The following is a 26,118-nucleotide window of genomic DNA, read 5'->3' as shown; positions in this document are numbered from 1 at the left end:
TGAGTGACCTCAACAACTGATTTCGGGCCAGTTTTCTTTCCATCCTGTCATGTCTTCTTTGCTTGTTCTGGTTAAAATCGAAGACTGAAAAAAATGCTGACAGTTGTATGTTTTCAAGGGCAAAGGTCGCGATGGCTTGTCACTCATCAGACATTTGGACTGTGCTGCGTCCTTCTTGATGCACATTGCCTTCGTGGGGCCGAATGTGTCTGTAAATGCTGATCAAGAATGTGTTTATTCATGTAGTTAGTTAGGTGATGTGAGAATGTGCAGAGCATGTTACATTGAGCCCTAAAGGAAATGGATTGCATCATAACCCATGTTTTAGAGGAACAAGGATGATATTCTCATGGATGATGTTCTCCTGTCTGTATATTCTAATGTCCTGTGGTAAAAAATAATGACATGATGTATGAAACTAGTTACTTTTTTTTTCTTAGTATGCAGGTGCTGGATAGCCTGTTAATGATAATTTAAAAACTACTCATCATTAGTTACATTTTGCATTATTATGATAATGGATATATTGTTATTATTACTATTATTCAGAGATGGGTTACCACTATCAGTGAGCATCTTAATTTAAGTACAAAGGCTGAGAATACTAATGCACATAGGAAGACGGGAGGTCTCTGAAAGATCTGTCGGTTTTCGTTTCCGCTCCTGCTTGTGTGTTTTTGTTGAATTCGGATGTTGTTTGGCACCATCTGGTGGCCACAGCGCTCTGCTGACTCTTATGCGTCGGTAGCAGCATAAATGATGTTCAGTTAAACCGTGTTGACCTTCTGGATGAAGTCTGTCACAGGGCACGCACTGAGCTCTACTGGCCGTATATCTTTGTTTTTGTTGTTTTATAAGGTGTACTCAACTCATTGCAAAATGTACTATAACTATGGTTATACATAAACATTTCTTGTTGTAAATGAATTTTATTTATTTATTTATTTATTTTTATCTACAAGTGTGTGTCTCTGTTGGTTTGTTTTATGGGCCTATATTTCTCTCTCAGTCTATTTGTGTGTCCACGGTTACATTTGTTCACACAAGACAGATCTTCCAAACCCCAGGGTCTCCTGCAGCAATTGTGCAATAAATCGAGGTTTATATTTTTAAATCGTCTTGTTTGACTTCCTGTTATTTTTTAAATGATTTAAAATAGGACTGTTGATGAGATGCTTTAATATGTTGACCTCCACTTCTGTTTATTCTCACAAGTGCAGTGATGTACTGTGGGTGTTTAAAAAAATATTTTTTATTATATTCCTCTATTTATTAAATGTGTCACTTTTGAGAAATTAACCCTAACCCGTAAAACTTTTTTTTCCTGGAGGATAATTATTCTAATTATTGTTCACATATCAATAGAAATTTATGTGAAAATTAGGGATGCCTTAATTGAGGCATTCATCTGAATGTGAAAAGAACACTTCTTGTTGAAAAAAAAAAAACATAGTAAGTAGTTTATGATTTATTTATAGCCAAGAAAAAAAATCATCAAACCCAAATATTGTCATTTTTAGGGTAATTGTCAGGTTATTAAAAAGGTTATAAATGTTGAACTAGTTTTCATCAAAAACATGACAAAACAAATAAATTAACCTCTTTCAAACAGTCTAAGAAGACTTCACAATATTTATTTAGGATGCAAAAAAAGTTAAAGGCTAATATTGTTACCAGAGTGTTTTAACAATATTACGACATTTTTGCGGAAAATAGGGTTGTCATGGTCATTTTTAAAGTTAGAGGCATTCACTTTAATGCTGCATTTCACCGCTTTAGTGTTTAGTTGCCTATTATTGCAAAAGAAAGCGTAGGAAATTTGATTGTGAAAACAGAAAAGTTCAACAGAGAGATAACATTCAGACAAACATGTCGGCGAGACCGCCAAACTTCATGCGAGCGCGCGAGCACACGTCACGTTTGTGTTGCTATGACCACGATGGAGTTGTGAGATCAAGTGAGAAGCAGCTTCACGCAACGTAAATCACTTTAAAAGGAAACATAAAGCGAGGACACCTCCCATTCGCATCTACATCTCAAACTCTCACTTTCCTCCTTGATTTAGAGCGAGCTCTGGCCACGGCTGCTGGCATTCACCCACTCCTCTCCATCTGTCAGCGTCCAGCGTCTCATCCTCTCTCCTCAGGAGCCGCAGTTCTCAGGTACCGTCCCATCACACTGCGTGTTTGTGTGTTGTGCTTCTTTGATTGGAAACACTTCATAACTTTGCATCTCTATCTGCGACCTAGTGAGCTGACTGACTAGACAGCACACTGGGCGCGCCTAAGCGCTTCTATACTGCCTTTAAAAATGCTGTTTGAAATCCTATCTGCGGCTCGTTCATAATAAATTCAGTTTGTGCTTAGTTTAGTACTGTATTTATGTTAATATTTTGTCATTGCTAAATGTGTCGAGCTGTGCCTTTCTGAACTGTGGCAAGGCACGGTTAAGTATTTGAGGAAGTTTAGTAAGAGAAACTAAACAGTATTTCCAGATAAAGATGAAGCTGATATGACTCGAGTCCTGCATATTATTTTATAAAAATAGTGCAGGCTATGTAAGAGTTTGCTCTTGTGTCTTAAATGAGCTCGGAAGAAATGCAGACAAAGGATAAAGCACCGTAAACAGATATTTCGAGCCAACATAATAGTAGTAGGCTAATAATAATAAAAGCTCTGGCAAAAATGGAAATTCTGTCATTGTAAAGTTACTTCCTTACCTTCATGTCGTTGGAAACCTGCATGACTTACTTTCTTCCGGTGAACACAACAGATGTTAGGCTGAATGAATCTCTGTCACACTCACTTTCATTGGATGAAAAAATAGCTTCATAAATGAAAATGACTGACCGAGGTCGACAGTCGCTCACATTCTGCCCGACATCTCCATTTTGTGTTCCCAACAAGAAAAAATTCACAGGTTTAGAACAACCTGCGGTTAATTACTGTACTCCTTTTTCCGTCCACTTTGAATATAACAACTATTGTGATACATTAACTGGATTAACTGTTATATCATGATGAATGCATTTAGCAGTATCTCCGAAGCAGGTAGAAATAACTCCGTGGTTTCCATGTTTGTGTGGAAGGATGTGGTGTAACTGAAGTTCTGCACATCTCCTGCGCTCCCACACTCGCTGTGGTGTTAGTCCAGTTACGACAGTTTCCTCTCTCAGAATATTTAATGCTCTAATGCATCGTTCATTTCTCAGGTTATTTTACTGAGTGCTGTGAGCATACAGGGTACGATGCATTGCAAATGACAGTGACATTTGTTAGTCAACTAATTGAGCATATGCACAAGAGTAATGTGATATAGGGATGATAAGGGAAAAAAATGGGCAACAGAGTGCAAAATAGATGAGAAGAGGGCATGAACCAAAATGCTTTATTACTAAAACCTGCAGACAAAGTGGCATCAGACTTGAAGAAGTAGCCCGAGCATTTCCTTCTCTGTCATTTCATGCTAGTTTCCTCTTTCCTTCCTCTTTCTTTGAGCTCATTGCCTAATGCAGTTTTAAAGATAGAAAGTTGAAAAAGTCGTTGAACTGATGCATTCTCTTTTATTTTCACCCGTTTGGTCTCTTATCTGTAACTATTCATTTATAAGAATTCATGCACATTTAAGAGAATTTAGGTATTAATTAAAAAATAAAAACCTGAGTGCAAGCATACAGACCACAGCAATGAGTTACGATCACCCTCGATTGCTGGAATGGAGTCGGCTAATTTCACCACAAATCACAAATAGCTAAACCTCAAAAAACTAAAATGGCTTAAATTTAACGAATCATGTAGCCTGCAACGTAATGATGTGAAAACTTTATTATTGTTTCTCATGTGTGTGCTTTGTTTCCTCTCCATCCCTGCGTCTCTTCCTTCTCTGTCTTTCCTCAGGTCATCATGTCTAGGAAGGTGGTCAGGACCAGTAAGTTCCGCCATGTCTTCGGGCAGCCGGTGAAGGCGGACCAGTGCTATGATGACATCAGGATCTCCCAGATGACCTGGGACAGCAACTTCTGCTCGGTCAACCCCAAGTTTGTGGCCATGATTGTGGATGCCAGCGGTGGAGGAGCTTTCATTGTCCTGCCCCTGAGCAAGGTGCATCCACATAGCATGTCAGACTCATTAAGCACAAATTAATTGAAGTCTTTTATAAAACAAGCCTTGGATGAAGGGCAGTGTTGTATGTTTATAAAGGCCAATATTAAGATTAAGTTGGATAGTTAGTTTTAGGTCTTGATAGTTGCAAGCCGTTACCTGTTTTAAATGTTCTTCCGTGGCCTTTGCATTTTGAACTGTAGACATGTCATGCAGTGTTTGTCTAAATAAGGAAGTTCAAGGTTGAGTTTCAAATGTACGTGTCACCAGACCTAGCATCTCTTCTCTTTATGCTTTCTTGCATCTTGTTTTTGCCATATTTGGAGTTCGTTGCTGTCAACTCTGCACAGGATGTGGTGACAGCTTGCAGACTGAGTGAGTGACAAAAACTGTGAGAAAAGGACAGCTGCCACTTAGACTTGATGTGCCTGCCTTTTTCGTGTGATCAGCTTGGTTTCAAATTTGAATATGTACTTTTCACTTCACAAACCTTTATGATTGAAAAATGCTACGTTTTCAAAACGCCTTTTTTAAAAATGAGCAGAGGATGTTTGCATCTCTTACAGAGAGATGGTGGAAACATTGTCTTGCCTTCCTCTTCCTTTTTTGGTTGTACAGTTTATTTCATATGCATTTTATTTTTATCTTCTCTGTCCATTATCTCTGGTCCTCTGTTTCTATATGTTGCTCTCTCTGCACTCCTGGGTCTTATACTAGAGATTGAATGGGAGTTCTGTCATATTCAATCTGCTGTGCATCTTACACTCTGTGCTTTGCTCAATGCCAGCCATTGTTTCCCAATGAACACGAGAATTCGAGTCAAGCCCTTTTATTTCGTTTGGGTGGCTTGAGGAAGTTTTGTTTTGAGACTGATAACATGATCATCTGGTTTTGCACAAACTTGTGGAGTTTAGACACGTCAATAAGGGGGTGCATGGTACTAATGCATGGTAGAAATACTGACATTAATTTTTTAAATACACTTTTAGCTCAAGTTGTCATGCTGATAATATCATTTGTAATTTGTATTCTTGTATTAAATTAGATCTCAAACATTTGGACCCCATTGTACCAGAAGTAAGACCCTTTTGTAAAAGATTCATTTGTTGTAAATATCTGTTTGAACTTAATTCAGTCACCAGTCACTTGATCTGACAATGATTAAATCATCTTTAGACTACTTTTATTTTTATATGAATTATATAATTTTATATGATTTAATCTTATTTTTGAATTAGCTTTCATTTTATATTTTCAGTTTTCAGTATTTTAATTCAGGGTTTTTTTTTTTTAATTAGTTTTTAATATTTGTATTTAGTTTTAATTTATTAGTTACATTTATTTAAAATGTATCTAAAAAAAAAATTGTTATTTCACTGTTATTTTTTTTCCCGTTATTTTCAGTTAGCTGCGAAGGCAAGTTTTCATCTAAGCTTTGTTGAGCTGCACTTCAAATTAACAATAGTTTTGAATGGTTTTAGTTTAAGTTAAGAACAACAATGCTTTAGTCCAGTCATAAATCACTTTAGTATTTCTTAACTTATTGCAATAATAATTTATAGATTGCACACAACACTCACATTTAACAATATGATTTTGGCAGAGTAAAAGTGCTCTCCGTGTGCATGATGGGAGCTCCTGCACAGTGCTGTCCTCTCTAAACGGGTTAGTAGTTATTAGGCATAATTGAAGGCATAGCTGTAAAATTGAGATCAGCTGACACAGCCCCCCTCATCTGTCTGAGATCTCTCATGCTCTTTCTGCTCTGTTTTTTTCAGAGCATAGAGCTTTTGAGTTGATATTCTATATTTAGTCATTTGAAGGTCTTGTTAATGGGTTTATTTGTGTATGTTTATGTTTTCCACTCCATACCAATGTTTTCCTTAATAGCTCATTCCTCCTTTTGATTTTTGTTTTAGACGGGTCGCATTGACATGTCCCTGCCCACTGTCTGTGGTCACACTGGACCCGTATTGGACATCGAATTCTGCCCTCATAATGACAACATCATTGCCAGTGGCTCTGAAGACTGTAGTGTCATGGTGAGTGCCTTGGCCTAATGGTTTGATCAAATTACATTTATGCACCAAAACAGTTGAACAGTAGTCATACTAAAGTGAAAATGCTAGTATATTTCACTGTTCTCTGCCCAGTGTCATCAACATTATCATAAACAAAATAAATGTAATAAATAAATTACTTAAATGATCAAATTATGTGTACAAAACAACTCATACCAGGCATGCTAGTGTGCTGCTGGTATGGAAGTTTAAGCCAGTTTAATGAAATGTACTTATCCACAACAGTTCATATATCCCATAATGAATAGAATAGCCTTAAATAACACTCATGTGGACACTCTAAAGATACTTTTCATACATGAGAAACATGTTTAATGTTTTAACTGTGTGAACTAATGATTTAAATTTCTTTATTTTTAAATTGCATAAAAATTTTTAGTTAAAATAAATAAATAATATATATTATTAAAATATTAATATTATTATTATTATTATTATTAAGCAAAAAGAAACAATATATATTATTAAATTGCAATATAATTTTTAATTGTAAGTTGTTGTAGTAATCTTGAGTTTTAAAATTAAAATAACGTAAATAACACACTCAAAATGTGCTAGATACATCAGAGAAGCGTGAGCATGCAAATTGTGTTTTCAATTTATTGAAATTTTATTTATTTATTCTCAGGGGGTACTTCAAGTGAACATTTTACTTCTAAGGGCTTCTGCTAACAAAAAAGCTTGGGGACTCCTGTGAGCCCCTTGCACAGCAAAAATGACCCCTTAGCACCACCTAGCACAGCTACCGTACTGCTGTGAAAAATATAATACTGAGGCAAGTCTAGCTCATACTACTTATTATAACATAAGGTCAATGTTGTTATGTAATAGATCTGGGAGATTCCAGATGGAGGTCTCACATCACCACTGAGCGACCCAGTTGTGAAGCTGGACGGTCACTCTAAACGTGTGGGCATCCTAAGCTGGCACCCCACTGCCCACAATGTGCTAATGAGTGCAGGTAAACCAACATTAGACACACACTCAGTAGCCAAAAGTGCAGGCTAGAACTGCACCTATATATGTATGCACTCAGTTGTGCAATATAGAGGCAGTTGAAATGTAATGATGGCGCCCTCTGCTGATTCTTCACACACACTTCTTAGGTTTATCATACATTTGACATGATTTTGTTTTCCTTTCTCCCCCATACCTGTCTACATATATATTTATTTACCTTGTCCCTCTCTTTATCTCGTTTTCTTCTTAGGCTGTGATAACGTGATCATCCTGTGGAACGTGGCTCGTGGAGAGGCAGTGGTGCGCATTGACTCAGTGCACACTGATATGATCTACAGCGCCTGCTGGAACAGAAACGGCTCTCAGATCCTCACTTCCTGCAAGGACAAGAAATTACGCGTGTTAGACCCACGCAAGGGCTCCGTCATCTGTGTACGTGTTTGCATTTACTGGAAAATAAAATGACAAAATAGTGTGAATAATGCTAAAAAAAGAATGCATGGGGTATAAATAATTCATATGGTTACATTGTTTACAGTTCGCCACATTGATTTTGTCGTTGCATCCAGAAAGTTTTTGTCTTGTGGTGTCAGGTTGCACTTGTTGCTGTACTTAAAAGATCAGTTAGTTGATTGCTGGGTTTCATGTAGTCTTGAGGCAATTGTAAGGCATTTTAGTGTTTTTTTTTTTTTTTTTTAATGATCATGTGAGTATTCAGAAAACTCTAGATGGAGCACATAATACTGAATAATTTAAAGCCATTAAATTAAAAATTAAAAAAGAAAATCCTTTAAGTTAATTTTTCTTAATTTTTCTTCTTTGTTTTCTTAAAATGCAAACACAATAACAAAATTTTGCAGGCAAAAAAAAAAAAAAAAAAAAAGACCAAATTGAACCTGTTGCAAAAATGCAAAATTCCCATTTATATTGATTTCTTTTTAAACAGTTGGATTTTGCTGGTGAAAAGACATTCTTGTCTTAATTTTAACATTTTAAGTTCAGTGTAAAGCATTTAATTAAACATTTCTCATACATGCCTTTCTGCCAGCTCATTTACTGTCATGTGATTTGTCGCTGCTCATATGACTTCTTTCTGTGTACATGTTTGTTCAGGAGAAGGACAAGCCTCATGAAGGCTCCAGGCCAGTCAGAGCTGTGTTTGTGTCTGATGGGAAGATCCTGACCACTGGTTTCAGCCGCATGAGTGAACGACAGGTGGCGCTGTGGGATCCTGTGAGTACATCTTGTGCTTCAGAAGCTCTCTTTTTTATAGTAGTCAACATTTGAAGTGGATCAGAAAAGTTCATCAAAGTTGTGATTAGGAAGCTCTCTTTTTTTTGGTTTTAGGCATATTATGTTGATTTTAAATGTTTAACAAATTTGGTGAGCCCTTGACCCTGCAGGAGCTGGACACCAGCAGTGGGGTGCTCTTACCTTTCTTTGACCCTGACACTGGTATAGTCTACCTTTGTGGCAAGGTAAGGGACTAAGAAAAAAATTCAAGTTTTGAGCCAAGTTGAGATTTTATGGTCATGAAGAGTTGTCTGTTCATGAAGTTGGATGTTTTAAGCAGTGAATATGTTTTGACAGGGTGACAGCAGCATCAGATACTTTGAGGTGACGGACGAAGCCCCATATGTTCACTATCTCTCCATGTACAGCAGTAAAGAGAGTCAGAAGGGCATGGGCTACATGCCCAAGAGAGGCCTGGAAGTCAACAAGTGTGAGATTGCCAGGTAAACACATATACAAAGCCTATAACAACACAGGCCTATAGTGTACTTGCTTTCTTCCACACACATGCAAAATGGTCAGTATTTTAAATTTTGCATTATTTCATATTTATTTTAGGTTCTATAAACTCCACGAGAGAAAGTGTGAACCTGTTGTTATGACTGTGCCTCGTAAGGTAAGTTTGTCAACCATCAACTTAAATGTTGTGGTCAAAGGTTTGTGGTCAGTTAGAGTTTTTTGTTTGAAAGAAACTAACAGGTTTATAAACCATTAAATTGGTCAAAACAGACTATAATATATTTATAATGTAACAAAAGATTTCTATTTCAAATAAATGCTGTTCACTTCAACTTACCATCAAATAATCCTTAAAAGTATCACAGTTTCCGCAAAAATATTAATCTGCGAAACTGTTTTCAGGATCAATAATACTAAGACATTTTCTTTTGAGCAGCAAATGAACATATTTGAATGATTTCTGAAGGATCATGTGACTAAAGACTGGAGTAACGATGCTGAAAATTCAGCTTTGCCATCACAGGAATAAATTACATTTTAAAATATATTAAAATTGTAAAAATTCAGCTTTACCAACACAGGAATAAATTACATTTTAAAATATATTAAAATCTCACTTCTTTCAAAAACATGAACAAAAAAAAAACTGTACCTCCCCCAAATTTTTTGAATGGTAGTTTATTAATGCCACATTAATATTTTTATTAATATACAAATGCCACATTGCTGCTTATTTGTTCCACTGTCTTAATCCAGCATTATAATTCCTTTGCTTTAGTCTGACTTGTTTCAAGAAGACCTTTACCCCGACACGATTGGTCCAGAGCCATCAGTGGAGGCAGATGATTGGTTTTCTGGTAAAAATGGGGAACCAATCCTGATCTCCTTGAAAGATGGTTTTGTGGCTACCACCAAAAACAAAGAGTTCAAAGTCATCAAGAGCTTGATGGCCACCACATCATCTTCCTCGAGCAACCGACAGTGTGACAGCGCGGTAAGAGAACACAGGAATCCTCTGCCTGTGTATTGTGTTTTAATGAGCCTTTCTGTCACAAATAAACTCATTATGCCTTACTTTCTGTTTCATATACAGGAAGTGCAGGCCTTGCAGAATGAGTTGAGGGAGCTGAGAGAGATGATTGAGCAGCTGACCCAGCGAGTGAGTGAACTGGAGAGCAAGTAGCCGAAGACAGACCCCAGTAGAATGAAAAGAAAAATCCAAATGGACATGTACAAGATACGCAAATAATGAAGTCATAAAAGGTGTTAATTGGAAAGAACATTTTGTAGAATTATGTGAAATTTTTAATTTGACCAGATTTGTTTGAAGCCCATTTTAATATATGTTTTGTAGGATTTAAAATAAAAAGCCAGTGTTATTTTAACAAAGATTTACTTATGTGTCAAAAACTCATTGTTCATTCTACACACACAAATGTCTTAAATCAGTCAGTTTTTACTGAAAATACAGAAAGGCAACAGAAAATGATTATGACCTAACACACACACACACACACACACACACACACAAAATTGTGTAGCAAATGTACAGATTACAGCAGATTCCCATATCCTAAAAAGTTCTCGAAAAAAATATCTGTTCTGTATTACTCAAAAATAATGAATTCCGTTATTCAGTAGCATTATTGAAATGAAAAGGACTGGCACAGATAAAATGAGCTGAAAGTATTTTGGACACAAGCTCGGCCCATCCCTGAATTTTAATAAACAAGTACATTGTTTATTAGCTGCTCTGAGAAATTGCAGCAGTAAACTATATGAAACTAATTTAAAAGCTTAAAGACAACAGCTCTAAACAAGTAATATTTACATCTTTGCAGATCTGGACCTTCTCTAGTATTTTGTTATTCTCATTACCTACCAACTATAAAGACTAACATAGACATATTTAACATACTACAGCTTCAATTGCTGCGACCACTGCTTAGTTTAACCCAATTTATCTACACGTAATTCTTGCTTGGTGCAGAGGCGCTGTTGCTGTAGTATTTGGCGGTTCCGCTGGATCCTCCGGAGCGGGGTCTGCTGAAGCAGCACAGCAGGCCTCCGGCAAGCAGGAGCAGGACTCCTCCTCCCCAGCCCACAAAGATACAGGCTCCCAGCTCTCTCTTCTGAGCTTGGGCTACCAGTGGATTGTTGAAGTCGCGCACGACATTATGAGCGGCCCAGCTGACGGGGATGATCAGCAACAAGCCCGCGATGAGCAGCCCAATAGCGGACACCAGACTCACTTTGGGCTTGACTTCTTCATTGTCGATGCAGGTGGTGAAGTCGGCGCCGGCGCACAGAGTGAGCAGGGACAGGACAGTGAGCATGCAGCTGATGATGGTCATGGCACGGGCCGCCTGGAGGTCAGAGCTCAGGATGAGCAGTGAGTCGTAGGATTTACACTGCTGCTGTCCGGTACTCTGAACCACACACTCCATCCACAAGCCCTCTTCCTGAACCTGTGTGGCAGAGGAAAAATATGAAATATACCTTCTAATCCATAGAATTGAATCAGCATCCTTTAAAGAATTTTCTTTCTACCGTAGAACATGAAATTAAATATTTATAGCAAAATGTCTCTGTAATAATCGTGCTACAGTCTCCATCTTTCTGTAAGGTAGATTATTAAATGGCTATAAATATATATTTGATATATGTGACCCTGGACCACAAAACCAGTCATAAGGGTACATTTTTTGAAACTGAGATTCATACACCATCTCAAATATGAATAAATAAGCTTTCCATTGACGTATGGTTTGTTATTATAGGGCAATATTTGGTGGAGATACAACTATTTGAAAATCTGGAATCTGAGGGTACAAAAAAATCTAAATATTGAGAAAAATCGCCTTTAAAGTTGTCCAAATGAATTCTTAGCAATGCATATTACTAATCAAAAATTAAGTTTTGATATATTTACGGTATGAAATTTACAAAATATATTCATGGAACATGATCTTTACTTAATATCATAATGATTTTTGGCATAAAAGAAAAATCTATAATTTTGACCCATACAATGTATTTTTGGCTATTGCTACAAATATATCCCAGCAATTTAAGACTGGTTTTGTGCTCCAGGGTCACATTTTAGCTGCTGCTTAACAATAACAATACTGATGTTACGTAAGCATAATTAAAGTGAATAGTAAGCACAGCTGTCAAATCATGTTTGGTAAATAATGACTTAAATTTCAGTCTGTTCCTCATATGAAGCTGTTTATATGGCTTTGTGAGATTTTAGAATATATCATGGTCCCATGGACCATGTTTATGGTGTTCTGTTTCATTTTTACAGCTTGACGGACGTTAGCCCTCAGATATTCTGTCAGATATTTACTTTGCAGTTTTGGAAATAATAGGAATAAATTATGATGAAGTTTTATATCTGTGCACTGCACAAACATACACATTTATTCTTCAAATTGAACTTTTTGAAATTGCAGCAATGGTTTACCTGTGCAGTGATAATGTTCTGACCAATAAAAGCAGAAATCTTCCATCTTGGAACAGCAATGGTCACAACCGCTGCAATGAGGCCTAAAATCCCCAGTGCCATACACACGATCTGTACACCAGACGAGCCCATTCTGATGGAGGAATAAAGGAGATTAAATAATAATAATAATAATTTTACAAAAATATTATTGATGCTCTCAGTTTGGAAATAGTGTTAAAACTAAAAGTAAAGCAAACAAAGAAAAAATGCACACTCTGCAAAAGCAGTAGTGAAGATAGTGGTTTTGGATCCTTCCCGTTTCTGTTCGCCATTATGTTTTGTAAGGTATACTCTATAAACTAGTTCTTATGCGTCTGCACATAAACACAATGGCTCCTCCCCTTTAGACAGTCCTATACAGGGATTTATATCTCAGGGCTGCGGTGGGAACCAAACAACATCTGTAAGAAAACCCACATCATGAAGCAAGCCTCAAGTCTCAACAAGTCCTAAAATCTGCTTTTAGTTACATGTAGCTAACTGCCACACCCTGACAGGGGTCTCAGGTACCGCGTGTTCTGTTCTATTCTATTCTATTCTATTCTATTCTATTCTATTCTATTCTATTCTCAAGTCCTAAAATCTGCTTTTAAATACTGAGTACTTTTCAGTGAACTGCTTGTTTTTTTGTACACTCGCACTCGAATGCCTTTTGGCTTTTTATTCATGTCGATCTCACTGAACTTCTCTTGCGTCTCCTCAGGGTTTGCTCGTGGCTCATTCATAAAACTACTGTTAGAATGTGTGGACTGCACTTAAGACCCTGTAGTCCACTAGTGCACTGCATTGTCTTCCTACTCAGCACTAACAAAGTGCAATGGATCGGTGAAGAGCTAGAAGGTGACCATGTGGTGCGTGGGCACCAGCAAAAATGACTAACGGTAATTATAGATAGATAGATAGATAGATGGATATACAGGTGTTTTTAATTGACGGTGAATCATTCAGCAGCTCTCTGAGTGATTAACATGCTGTCCGGCACCTCCAAAACTGTATTCTTTACGTCTATGCAATGATATTTCTGCTCATGAATGAGTGAGGAATTTTGCGTGAGGTCAGTTATATACCAATTAACAAACAGACAGAAGTCCATAGTGAATCCCAACACTTTACAATATGACATATATGTAATCCTAATGATTTATATGTTTTGTTACATTCAAAGGTAACATGATAAATATTAACAATGTCATACACCTAACAAATAATAGGGTTAATATCCTTCTAAACATATTAGTTGACGTCTGAAAACAAAAAGGCACCACCCTGTAACCTCATGTAATAGGCTGTCTGATTTAATTTTTTCTACTTTTCTACTTATTTATTCTTTAATTTCACATGAATATATTTTGATTTGAAATTAGATTTTTTAAAACTAATTATTTAACATTTTCAGATCTTTTTTTTTTTTATATAACCTTGCTGTTTGTTTTAATAGACAAGTTTTCGCAAAGAGTAAAGAGTTTGAACTTTACCTATTATTGTAGCTCTTTGAAGAAAATTCTCTGTAAGTTTCCTCTTGTTTTGAATGCAGTCTTTTAGCTTTTTCTTTTAAGTTAGTCTCCCACCTTACCAGACTGTTACCTCTAATGAAGGTGGTGTGAGGTGAGGATGCTCTTGTAGAGGAATGAAGTGGGTGGGGTAGAAAATGAGACAGAGGCAGGTTGGTGAAAGGCCAGACTGGACTTGTTCTATTTCTCCATGCTGCTTTCTTTACCCCTTTTTATTTCCCTTTGTTAAAGTTTTTAGATAGAGAAGGTCTGTCTTTGATATTTTTTCTTTGTTTAAAAAACTAGTTTTGAAATATCTTTTTTTTTTTTTTTTGTTAAAAATAAATTGTATTGATTTATGTACACTGATATTATCATCACATACGTCACGTTACCATGCTACTGAATGGAAATATTTCCTCTTGGAGGTCAGACATCATGATCCTATGAATCATAAAGCCTCTGAAACTTCTGTCATAATCATAATGACATCTCAAAAACAACCTCATGCTCTCCTCATAAGCTCTTCCCAGTCACCGTCGAAACTACACGTGATGAGTAGATACTGTCACAAGTTAAGAGTGGGTGGGATTTAAATTGTGAAACATCGGGACTGGGAGACACAATAACAACACAGCTCTGTGATGCAAGGATTGATTCATTTAAAAACTATGTATAAGAGATTGGACAAAATAGATAGGAGGCCCCTAGTGAAAAAATATACTAAATGTATTTGAGAAACATTTATTTCATGCTAAGCATACTACAAATACATTTACATACTTTATGTACTTAATATCATATTGGTATAATAAACTGGTATAATTAAAGTCTGCTAAATTGGAACAAACTGATTTTTGTGCTTAATGTACTTTAATTGTGTGGAAGTAGTGCTGAAGTTTTAACTAAAGATACACTGAAGAACATTTGATTGTGTTACAGTGGAACTATTGCAGGGATACTTCAGGCACATTTTAATTATCTTGCATTTAAATACCGATATTATACAGAGGTCTTATAATCCTTATTAAGAATGATATTAAAACACATTAGGCATAATATTAAGAAATATGCATTGTGCAATAAAGAAATAATCCAAATAAGTTTTATTATAATTCTATAGCAGTAAGTCTTAAGTAATATGTCAATAAATGGATTTGAAGTATACTTAAATTAAATAAGCGTATTTTGAATAAATTATTGCATAGTATTTATTTTTATTGTTATTATTATTATTATTATTATTATTATTATTATTGTATTTTGAATGAAACTAAAATAGAGCCAGAAGAATCAAGGGGTATCATTCAGAAAGATCACATGACTGGTCTCTCTCTTGGTAGGTTTTTTTAATGTGAACTTAAAAATATTGCTGATGAGGCACTGATAAATAATACACTAGGCTATATATGCACTTCTGATGCTGGACAAGAAAAATATAATGAAGAAAAATCCAATGACAACAATTTCAGCTTTCCAGTTATTTGTCTTTTATTTTGTCAGTGTGTCTTTTTGTGAAAACAAACAAAAATAAAATGTATTCTTTTGCTGTATCTGACCAAAGAACAACTAAACATTTAAAAGATTAAAAAAAATCACCCAGATGAAACCTAGACTGAAACTGGCCAGTCGTACTAGTTTGTGTAACTATTATCGCGCATTTGTGTGTTTGTAATGGCAGTGTTGCAAGCGGGAAACTCTCGAGAAAAGGAGGAGCGGTGCTCCATAACGTCTATAGAGGGCGCTGGTGTGTTACAAAATGATCCTGTAGGTAGGGGAAATATGAACAGACATCAAACAGTTAATGTTAATGACAGCGTGAGCGCCTCGATATAATTATGTGACCTTGAGCTATTATTTATCATAATGCTATAGTCCTTAAACCTAAAGTACATTATAAGCGCCAGCAAATTCATAGTACGTGAACATGCCCTCTCCTTTTTTCACCTCACTGACGTCATTACTTTACAACTCGGGGGGCGGAGCTCTGGAAACGAGACGTGTGTGAACACTAGCCAATGAGCGACCACACCCTCAGTTCAAATGTGAGATGTAAGCCAATCAGCTCCCTGCATTCACAAGCGGAGGCGGGTCCTATCAACCTCCGTTGATCTCGCTCTTCAACAACACGGTCTTTTTTAAAGTTCCGTAGACGATGAGAGAAAGGGGCTTGTGAGGAGACGGAAAATAGGGACAGTCTGAATGTCTTTGATGCTCGCAGGGCATAAAGAGAATCAAAATAAGAGACGAAGGGGTATATCTGGGAGTTTTTGTATCATATTAACCGTTTCCTGGTGTTTAAATACGGGTAGGCAATAGCTAGCGCCATCAGGCTAACGGTGTGCTAGCAGCTAGCGATCAACCAAACGACAAAGGAAATATAGCCAGTAAATCCACATTTCCATAACGATATCTTTTATACGCTTTGCTTATTCGGACTGGGGCCTTATTTTTTGACCAATCACCAAGATCGCAGAAAACGGCGGACTCGACCTGTTTGAATAAACCCGAGAAAAATCCACTAAAATGGCGGAGCCGGACAAATTAAACATTGACTCCATAATACAGCGTCTCCTGGAAGGTGAGGACTTCTCTGCACATCTTTTAATTATTAACTGTTGTTCTGAAATCAAATCCGTGGAACCAACAAATACTTGTATGTATGTGTTTGTATTGCATATATGTCGTATTACAGAATAATTGTAAGCATATTTGTGTCCCGAGAAAAAGCCGGGGGAAGTGTAGCGAATTAGCAGTTGCTAGCCAACCAGTCTACACTAATTTACTAAAACTCTGCCCGGGAGTTTTATAGCCAGAATCTCAAAGCTATCATTACAAAAACCGACATAGCTGACAACTGCAGGCTCTCTTTTTTCCTATTCTCGTTATTTTAAGGTTTATGAGCCCCGTGTGAGCGGAAACTCGGCCAGTATTTCATTCACTGACTCCTTGTGTGCTTTAAGTGATTTACAGTTCTGTCTCTGTCCAGATCACATTTGCTGTTTAGTTACCTTCCATTTTAGCAGGGGAAGCCCTGTGTCTGATTGAAATCGGCAGCGATAGGATTACTGTTAACTAATGAGGATGTAGTTAGTGGAGGTGCAGTAGTGCCAAGTGATCTTCACAGGAGAGGCCCTCGAAACATGGCGCAAACCGAGGAAGACGTGATCGTTTTCAGTGTGGCTGAGGAGGGTGGATTAAACATTTACATTTTCTGTGCATCAAATTAACATTTAGTGATTCGCAGTTACTCTGATTGTAAATGCTTTAGCCCTTAGATAGGATTTCCCGAGAGTCCTGCTTGTTGTATGGTGGATGATGATTACTGGGTTTGGTTTTATTGCCTGTTTAGGGACTTAATTGCAAAGATTTAATTGCATAATCCTGTAAACACAGTCGATCCAGGCTCATTTACAGAGTAATATCATATTAGATGGTGCCACAGAGTTTCAGCGCTTTGGAAGCCCTTTTATCCCTCTTCATGTTCTTCAAGAAGAGACATTGTTCTGTAATATGATTTACAAATCAAAGTTGATTTCTACTAATTGGAAGTAGACTATTTGCAGATACTAAATATGAAATATACCGAACAGTTGTTTTGTAAATGCTTAAGGTTTGGAGAAAGTATGTACCTCATAAGACATAAGGTTTTTTTTTGCATATCGTCCCTTTAGCTGCACTAGAAATGTCTTTTTTACTTAATGCTTACTGATGCCTACTGAGGGTAAACATTGCGAAGCTTAGCACAGATGGGCTTAATGAACCCAAGCGAGCAGTTTATCAAATATCTGAATCCCATCAAGCATGTGTGCGGCATAACATAAGTTCTTTAAGCCTCGCAAACTATGTACCGTCTTTCCAGCCGTTTCCGTAGCAAAGGAAGTTGTGCGTAAGGTCATAAGCAGGTGCACGCGGCATTGTAGTTTCTGCAAAATGTATCATTTTTCTTGTGTATTATTTTAATAAATATTTTTTTGTCCAGTTTAACAGATTTTATCATACTTTAATCCATTTCACCAAATTAAATGTATTTACAAATTCTGTGTGGGCCTGATGTGATGAGAGGTCTGATGCTGGTGGGGCATGTGAGCTTTTTCCCAGTATTTTGTCATATGTGAGAAAAGGGAAAGAAACACACACACACACACACAATTGAAACAGTCACAAAGACCTACAAAAAACAGATTTCCACATACACTGGACCTTTTACCTTTTGGCTTTAGGTCCTCTTGGCTACATGGCTGTGTAAACCTATTTTTCTTTCTGCAAATTGCAGTAAAAAAAATAAATAAACAAACCTGATAATAGTTGTATTATATCTCCTTATGTAATCCTGCTGTCCTTTTTTTCCCCTTAGAGCCTGATGTCTCCGTCCAAAGTCCTGATTCCTCCTGAGGATCTTGTTTTTATTTGATGTCTGCTCTTTAAATTTCACAGATATCCATGTTACGAAGATATTTTAGCTTATTTTGTCTTCGATTTTAAGGGTGGGGAAAACGTGCATTGCTCTGACCTTGCAGGGATGGTCAGTCTTTGTATGCAGGCATACACACAAGTGCAGTACGGTGAATGAATCAGAATCTGAGTTTTGTCAAATTTACTTAAGTTTTCTTGTGTACATGGGTTACTGTGCCTGTAGGTAGGAAATAATTACAAGATGTTACATAACTTAATCCTCTCTTTTAATGAACACAGCGGTGCCTCTTCTGACAGGCAGTAGCCTTTTTTATTAATTTTTTTTAATCCGGATCCCAACACTTGTTCTGTGGAACGTTTAGAGATTCCAGCTTTTAAGTCTAGATCCTTTCGGTTCATGCTGTTCTGTACTGACGTGCCGTTGTGCCTGAAGCCTCATGGCCAACCAACGGAAAATCAATTGTACAGATTACAGGTGGTGTGAAGGAAACTTTTGCACTTTTTTTTTTTTTTTTTTTTTTTGCTGGTTGCAGTTTGCCCAGCATCTGCTATCATTTGACATTCTGTTGAGGTGTCACATAAATAAGTTGTTTTCTTCTCCTCAGATTGTCCCTCTATCTCATTGCCTTCATTGGATTTAAGTGTGGAGGGTATCACCTCTGAGAACCTAAAACGTTTGAGGCACGTGACGAGCACGTGCGGGCCAAACCGATTAAGCGCTGGACTGTTGGCATGACATTTCATGTATTTCCCCATAGCATGACACTGCTAGATGCACACTGGTAGTTAAATCTGATTGATTGCCTTTCTTGTTCTCTGCACTGCTTTCTCTTTTATAAGAAACTTAGCACACCTACTAGCTACAGTTCGAGAGGTTTAGTTGATTGTTTATCAACCGAGTACACCCCCATTTTTGTGGGTGGTTGAACTGTTGCCTGCACTACCTTTTATTTATACTTATTTATGGAATTTAGCACACCTAACTTTGCACACCTACTGGTTATTGTTTGAGTGGTTTATTTGCTTGTTTGTCATAGGTCCACCCCCCCCTTGTGTTGGGTCTAAGCTCTGCGATGCTTATTGGCCCCATGACTAACTTTAGAGCAAGTGCTGTTCGGGCATTAGGCAGCCTTAATCTGGGTTTAAAGTGACGAGTGGCAGGATCCTATTTATACCCACTTTTCACTGACTGAGCCGATGGGCTTCCGGTCACTCTCCGGGCCCTCAGATCACTCATCTGCTGTCTGAGACCTTAAAGGCCTTCTTTCAAGTGACCCCACCTAACTGTTAGACTGGTGCGTCATCTGATTTGTTTGTTAAAAAGTCCTCTATTAACTCAAAGCTGCGGTATTTAACGTCACTTATCAGTTACCAAAAATGCGAAGTGGTTGTTTCACTATATGGAAGTCAAATTCGGTTTATTGTCTTTGCTTTACAGGGCAAGGCAGAAAGTGAAATGTAGCTTCCCAGGTGACTTGGATGCAAACATAGACGGTTCGTGACAGCGTAGTAGCAACCAAACAATTATCCATTATCATCAGTGTGCACAAACAATAAACCTGAGGCAAGATAAATATAGAGCTTATCTGCAAATAAGCAGCAGGGTATGGATGTCAAACACACTAATTGATTCAGCATCACGTACAGATTAAAATAAAGGAAAAGTAACAATATTTTCCATTGACATTTACAATACAAAATACAAGTCTTTCTGCAGGATTATACGTATCAAATAGATTCAGTGCTTGAGTGCCATTACTTGCATATTTGCTTGCATGCTGATGTTTTACAGTTACACTACTATTAAAAAATTGTGAGTTTTTTTTCCAAATGTTTTTGAAAAGGAAAAAAAAAAAACTCATGCTCTCCAATGCTGTATTTGATGAAACGCAGTCAAACATATATATTGCAATTTAAATAGATTTTTCTAAATTAATATATTTACATTTAGTCATATAGTAGACACTTTTATCCAAAGCGACTTACAAAAATAATATCTTAATGTAGTGATTGCAAAGCTGAATTTTCAGCATCATTACTCCAGTCTTCAGGGTCACAGGGTCCTTCAGAAATCACTCTTATCTGCTGATTTATTGCTCAGTGGTGAAAATGCTTTGAATGGTAGTGTAAATACAAATGCATAACTTGATGATTTCCTGCCTTGGTAAATAGTGATTGCTATAAGTCTTGATATTTATTAATATTTCACATTTTTATTGGATGAGTGTATCTACCCGCCTACCCCATTACTATTTGGGTATTGAAAATTGATATTGAGAATTATGAAGTAACACGACAAACTGAATGCATGTATTTTTCACTGTGAAGGAGTGTGCTGTAAATGTCTTTAAATGTGTATCCAGGGTGGATGAACATTGAGTCAGCCAGCTGCTTCTCTCTGTAGACCTTCACGTTACTTGCGACATCATCTGTGCTGCTGATTTAAATTGATAGAGATGGCTGGATGCAAAGAAGCGTGTTGTTTTCCAGCGTTTGTCCTGCACCGTGAAACTATTTTGGCAGTCGCATTGTTCAGTTTGTTTGAAGTGGGCATTGTGATGTCATAACAGTATTTTTTATTTTTTTTTTCTTCAGTGTTGACTATTTGTGTCCTTGGTTAATCTGTGAGAAACCTCATGCTTTAAACATTTATTTAGAGGTGTAGGCTGGTTGGATCGATTTTGTGAATGTGCACAAATAAGCCATCTCTCAAATCCTTGCATAACTGCCTGATTATGTGAGTCACCAGGATATACTCAGTACTATAATTCTTGCCTGAAGCCAGCCATATGAAATATATATTTAAAACCCAGCAACTGCTTGAATACAACTACGGGGTTGCCTCTGGGTCTTTTATCTTTCTTTCCGAACATCCCATACACGTATATGCCACTTCTGATGTATGGCCAGTGTGACCTCGGAGATGTCATTTACAACCCTGTCCAAAGAGACTGCAATATTTCTCCTCTCCAGATACATCCTGTGCTCTTTCTTTCATCCGCTGCTGCCAGCTAAGCCCCCTGAACAGCGTCTCATGCAGCCAGTCTAAAAGGGCACACTTGAATAATACCACAGGTCTGCGTTCTGTGAGATGACAGTCTGTTTAGAGTCTGCAAGCCTTCTCTGTCACAGTGCAGCAGCAAATCTCTTTGGAGTTCAACTTGTATTTTTTTAAGTGACTGCAAGGATAAGTACAGAATCTGTTGACCTTTGTTTGGTTGTTTTGTTGGTCATGAATATTTGATTCTATCTGAAGTTCAGTTGCACATGATCTTTAAAACTGTTCAGAGATTACTCAGAGGAGAGCTCTTTAAACCGTATTGTGGTTGTTAAAAGCCATATGTGTGGTGGTTGTGTTAGTGTGCATTTGACGTACTAATGAATGCATAACAAACCTGCTAAATTCAGAAAATGTCTTTGCAGAATCAAATGCGGTTGGTGTGCATGCTTGAGCCGAGACACATGATACAGAGTTTAAGTGCACTGATGTCTGTGCGTCACTAGTCTGTACATCCCATCATTTCAGAGAGCCTCTTGAGTCGAGTTTATCATCCTCTAGATCTTCCTCCTAGTTTTTCAAGCAGTTATTGGGTCTAATCTGGCACATTTGCTTTTTAGTTTGGCTTGTTTCCTGCTTTTCTCATTTTGTCTCTTCTGTTTGTTTGTGTTTTTCCAGTTAAAGGCTCCAGGCCAGGCAAGAACGTACAGCTGACAGAAAGCGAAATCCGTGGCCTCTGTCTCAAATCTCGGGAAATTTTCCTCAGCCAGCCAATTCTGCTGGAGCTGGAAGCACCGCTCAAGATCTGCGGTGAGTATGTTTGTCCTACAGGCTTCCCACCTTCATAGAAACATGAAAGAAAAAGAAATACATGTCCTAATTTGTGCAGCTTCCTGTATTAAACAAAATTGTTCTGGTGTCTCTGCAGGCGATGTTCATGGTCAGTACTATGACCTCCTTCGTCTCTTTGAGTATGGCGGCTTTCCTCCTGAGAGCAACTATTTGTTCCTGGGGGACTATGTGGACAGAGGGAAACAGTCTCTAGAGACCATCTGCCTCCTGTTGGCCTACAAAGTCAAATATCCTGAAAACTTCTTCCTGCTGCGTGGCAACCATGAGTGCGCCTCTATCAACCGTATATATGGCTTCTATGATGAGTGTGAGTAGAATTACATTCCCACTAATGACACCTTTCCATACACACATTTCATAGTTTTAAATGCTAATAAGTTGGTTTTTCCAATCTCTCTTCAGGTAAGCGACGATACAACATTAAGCTGTGGAAGACTTTCACAGACTGTTTCAACTGTTTACCTGTGGCTGCCATTGTAGACGAGAAGATCTTCTGTTGCCATGGAGGTAAGTGCAGGCAGAGGTCTTTTGTCCCCATGGCAATTTTAATGCTCTTTCCTAACTCCTCTATTGACTTCCCTGGAGAAGTTAAAATATAGCTGTTCATAGCCATATCACTGGGAGACCATAAAGTTTGGTTCATTTGATTGGCACAAACTCAGGGGACTTACTAAATGGGTTTAGCCTACACTTCATTTGAACTGCAGATGTGGGAGTAATCTACTCTGGAAATGAACTGTAATTGATTTTTTTTTTTTTTTTTTTTTGGTGACACGGTCATCACATCCTTAAAATAATTGCTCTGCTTAGCAAATGAAATGCAGTAAATATGGACCACTGTAAACATAAAAGCCCATATGGAGTGCTCGCATAAAGGTGCTGAGGTTATTTTTTTTTTTGTTACTTAAAGCTGCTTAAATGTGAGGTCTTCACTAGAACTGTTTGTCATGAATGCATATGTGGGGGAAACGGCAGACAACCAGCATTTCCTGCGAAGCTTATCTACGACAGCCGCCGCAAAAGAAATCATATTTCAGTTTTGAATGTGCAGTCTGATTTGAATCGAGTTGCCTTTACCGTCTGCACTCAAAAACAATGCAGGGAATGTACTGTGACTAGTCTGATTCACCAAAAAACCAAACATATTTATTTTTAGGATTTCTGCAGACAACATTAAGTCATCATTTATCTTTCTCACCAATTCATGCTGATGAAAGATAGTGTCATTATTACAAAATCTGATGTTCTGTTTACAGATTTAATGCAATTTCTAGTGGTGTTTTGCAGCCCACAGCGTCTGGATGCTGCTTGGCAAATTATTTTTAAGTTGCTCCCTAGAAGTGCACTGTGAAACATAATGAATTGTTTTCTGCTCCAGGCCTCTCTCCAGACCTGCAGTCAATGGAGCAGGTGCGGCGCGTCATGCGGCCCACGGATGTACCTGACCAGGGGCTGCTGTGTGACCTGCTTTGGGCCGACCCAGACAAAGACGTGCTGGGTTGGGGAGAGAATGACCGTGGCGTCTCCTTCACCTTCGGTGCAGACGTGGTGGCCAAATTCCTTCACAAACATGACATGGACCTAATATGCAGGGCACATCAGGTTAGTTTATGCTCTGTGGTGGTAGGAATGTTTCCATAAAGCATTGCAGCGTTAAAAGACTCTACAAAATATGACGTTATCTTTTTGTGCAGGTGGTGGAGGACGGTTATGAGTTTTTCGCGAAGAGACAGTTAGTCACCCTGTTCTCCGCTCCTAACTACTGTGGCGAGTTTGATAACGCCGGGGCCATGATGAGTGTGGATGAGACACTCATGTGTTCCTTCCAGGTAAGAGAAGAAGAGCTGTCATTTTCCTCCCTCTCTTTTGCCTTTACCTGATTACAAGGCTTTCCAGTTTCTCTGCAAATGCATCAAGTATACTTGCGTGTAATAGGTCTGGCCAACTTCCTCTGTAGTTTTGCATTAGATCATCTTTTGAAGGTCGTTCTCTACAGTGACTCTGTTCTGTTTCAAAAAGGTAGTGCACTACTAACAGATGCTTTTTACTCTCGGTTCAAAGCTAAAATAGCTTGGCTCCTTAATCATGCTGCCATGTAAGATACTTCATTCTAAATGTGCAGTAACATTTCACAGGCAAAAAAGCTCTGTCTATTGTCAATGTTGTAACAAGGTTTTTAATCAATTTAGTTTTGTAATTTGAGGAAAATCTTTACTTTCCATTTTTAATTATAATTTCACAGACCAACTTGGACCTATTAAAAAAAATTGAGTATTTCTCTTTCTCAATACATATAGAAATAATTGGATTTTGTCTGTGAAGTTAGCCAAACAATGGTTAAAAAAAACCTTGCTGTGTAAGAAACCCTACAATATACTGCAGTAAAATCAGTGGGGGGAAAAAGACCCAGTTTTGGCAAATTTTTTTGGTAACACTTAAAGCCTTTATATATAATGCATTAATTATGCCTTGTACTTTATAATGCATTGTACAATCTCAAAAATAATTGTAACCACAGTTAATGCATTATAACACTTATCAATTCATTATTTTTAATGCTTTTAAATTTGGTTATAATTATTTACAACAAGATAATTGTATACCCTTTAATAGTCCTTTATAATGTATTGCACATAAAGCTTTGGAAAATTGTTACCATTTTTTGTGACTTAAATTAGTTTAGATTTAAATTATCCAGTTCTATAAAGTGTTTATGAAGTTTTAAAAAATACCCAATATTTGTTTGTTTAAACTTATTGGATTTAAGATTTTCAGCCGTTTCACATTAGCATATGTTGCTGTCAGTTGTGAGTCAAGTGCCTCATGTTGAGTGTCCTTAGTAGGCAGCTTCCTATGTAGGTAGCTCAGTATCGCTAATGTTAAACTGTATTGAAATCAGTTGTTAGTCAACCCTGTGTAAGTAGCTCAGTTGGCTTTGAAACGGAGCTTCTGCATTGCTCAGAGTAAGCTCTTTCTCTCTCTCTCTGTGGGCGGACATGTCTATATTTGGAAGTGTGTTTGCTGTTGTGCACCATTGCTTACTCTCGTCCTCGGTCTTTCTCTCAGATCCTTAAGCCAGCCGATAAGAAGCTGTACTACGGTGGAGGAGGTGGAATGGGCTCAGGGCGTCCAGTCACCCCGCCGCGAAATTCAGCCAAGGGTGGAAAAGCCAAGAAATAACACCCACTGGATGGCCCCTCCACCCCCAACGTCCTCTCTTCCGAAATTCCCTGTTCTGACCCCACTCTTTCTCTACCTCCCTTCTTTCTTTCCATCTCCAAACGGCTGTAAAGCAAAACAGTACCCAGGGTTGAAGTCCTTCTCTCTCTCTCTTTCTCTTTTTATTTTTTTTCCTCATGTAACTTTACAAATGTGTGTTTATATATGAGACGGTGTGTGTGAGCGTCGGTTATGTTTGTTACGCTCTTTGTGTTGGTTTTTCCACACATCCTTCCCTCCCCCTCCACCACTCATTGCCCCCATCTCTCCACCTGTCTCTCTGTCAGGGAGCCTCTGACGAAGCCGCCGTGTAAACGCCCAGCCAGGCTCTGGGGAAGATCGAGACAGACAGAGGGGTCAAAGGGGGGTGGGTCGAGAGGTGCGGGTCAAGCCCCCTCACTGTTTATGTCCCTGCGTTGTTTCAAACACAGAACTTGCACATCCTGCATTAGTTAGAGAGCCAGTCTGAGTGAAATGTGATACATGTGTATACACACACACACAAACACACACACGCAGGGAGAATGGATGTGCAGAGAAAGCGTGAGGTAGAGAGACTGTCACAGGTGCGTAATTTCCATTTAGAGGTCCAATGATTTAAAACAATCATGTTGGAACTTTTTACTTTTTTGTAGATGGATCACAACAAAAAGCTTTGAAATTCTTTGCTTACTATGTGTGTTTTTTTTAGTGTCTTTTTTGAAAGACAATAATCAATAAAGAGAACTTTATTTAAACA

At 37.8% G+C, this 26,118-nt stretch overlaps 3 protein-coding genes across 3 annotated transcripts; 2 read left to right on the top strand and 1 right to left on the bottom strand.

The window, feature by feature from the left end:
- Positions 1–2,041: 2,041 nt before the first annotated feature.
- On the top strand, positions 2,042–10,282 carry LOC109060400 (coronin-1A-like). Its single transcript, XM_042754813.1, has 11 exons — positions 2,042–2,162; positions 3,897–4,100; positions 6,020–6,142; positions 7,013–7,142; positions 7,392–7,573; positions 8,255–8,380; positions 8,521–8,619; positions 8,732–8,877; positions 8,993–9,050; positions 9,672–9,887; positions 9,987–10,282. Exons 2-11 carry the CDS (start codon positions 3,903–3,905, stop codon positions 10,074–10,076), a joined length of 1,368 nt encoding a protein of 455 aa, XP_042610747.1. The 5' UTR covers positions 2,042–2,162; positions 3,897–3,902; the 3' UTR covers positions 10,077–10,282.
- A 47-nt stretch (positions 10,283–10,329) lies between these two features.
- LOC109060584 (claudin-4-like) lies at positions 10,330–13,974 on the bottom strand. Its single transcript, XM_019077750.2, has 3 exons — positions 13,880–13,974; positions 12,363–12,495; positions 10,330–11,361 (listed from the first exon to the last, which is right to left on the bottom strand). Exons 2-3 carry the CDS (start codon positions 12,492–12,494, stop codon positions 10,858–10,860), a joined length of 636 nt encoding a protein of 211 aa, XP_018933295.1. The 5' UTR covers position 12,495; positions 13,880–13,974; the 3' UTR covers positions 10,330–10,857.
- A 2,010-nt stretch (positions 13,975–15,984) lies between these two features.
- On the top strand, positions 15,985–26,116 carry LOC109055610 (serine/threonine-protein phosphatase alpha-2 isoform-like). Its single transcript, XM_042754823.1, has 7 exons — positions 15,985–16,475; positions 21,987–22,118; positions 22,237–22,467; positions 22,563–22,667; positions 23,539–23,762; positions 23,855–23,989; positions 25,227–26,116. Exons 1-7 carry the CDS (start codon positions 16,421–16,423, stop codon positions 25,338–25,340), a joined length of 996 nt encoding a protein of 331 aa, XP_042610757.1. The 5' UTR covers positions 15,985–16,420; the 3' UTR covers positions 25,341–26,116.
- The last annotated feature ends 2 nt before the right edge of the window (positions 26,117–26,118 follow it).

Source organism: Cyprinus carpio, unplaced genomic scaffold, assembly GCF_018340385.1.
Source record: "Cyprinus carpio isolate SPL01 unplaced genomic scaffold, ASM1834038v1 S000006601, whole genome shotgun sequence".
NCBI lineage: Eukaryota > Metazoa > Chordata > Actinopteri > Cypriniformes > Cyprinidae > Cyprinus > Cyprinus carpio.
Note: the sequence above shows the minus strand (reverse complement) of the source record. Positions and strands in the feature narration are given on the sequence as shown.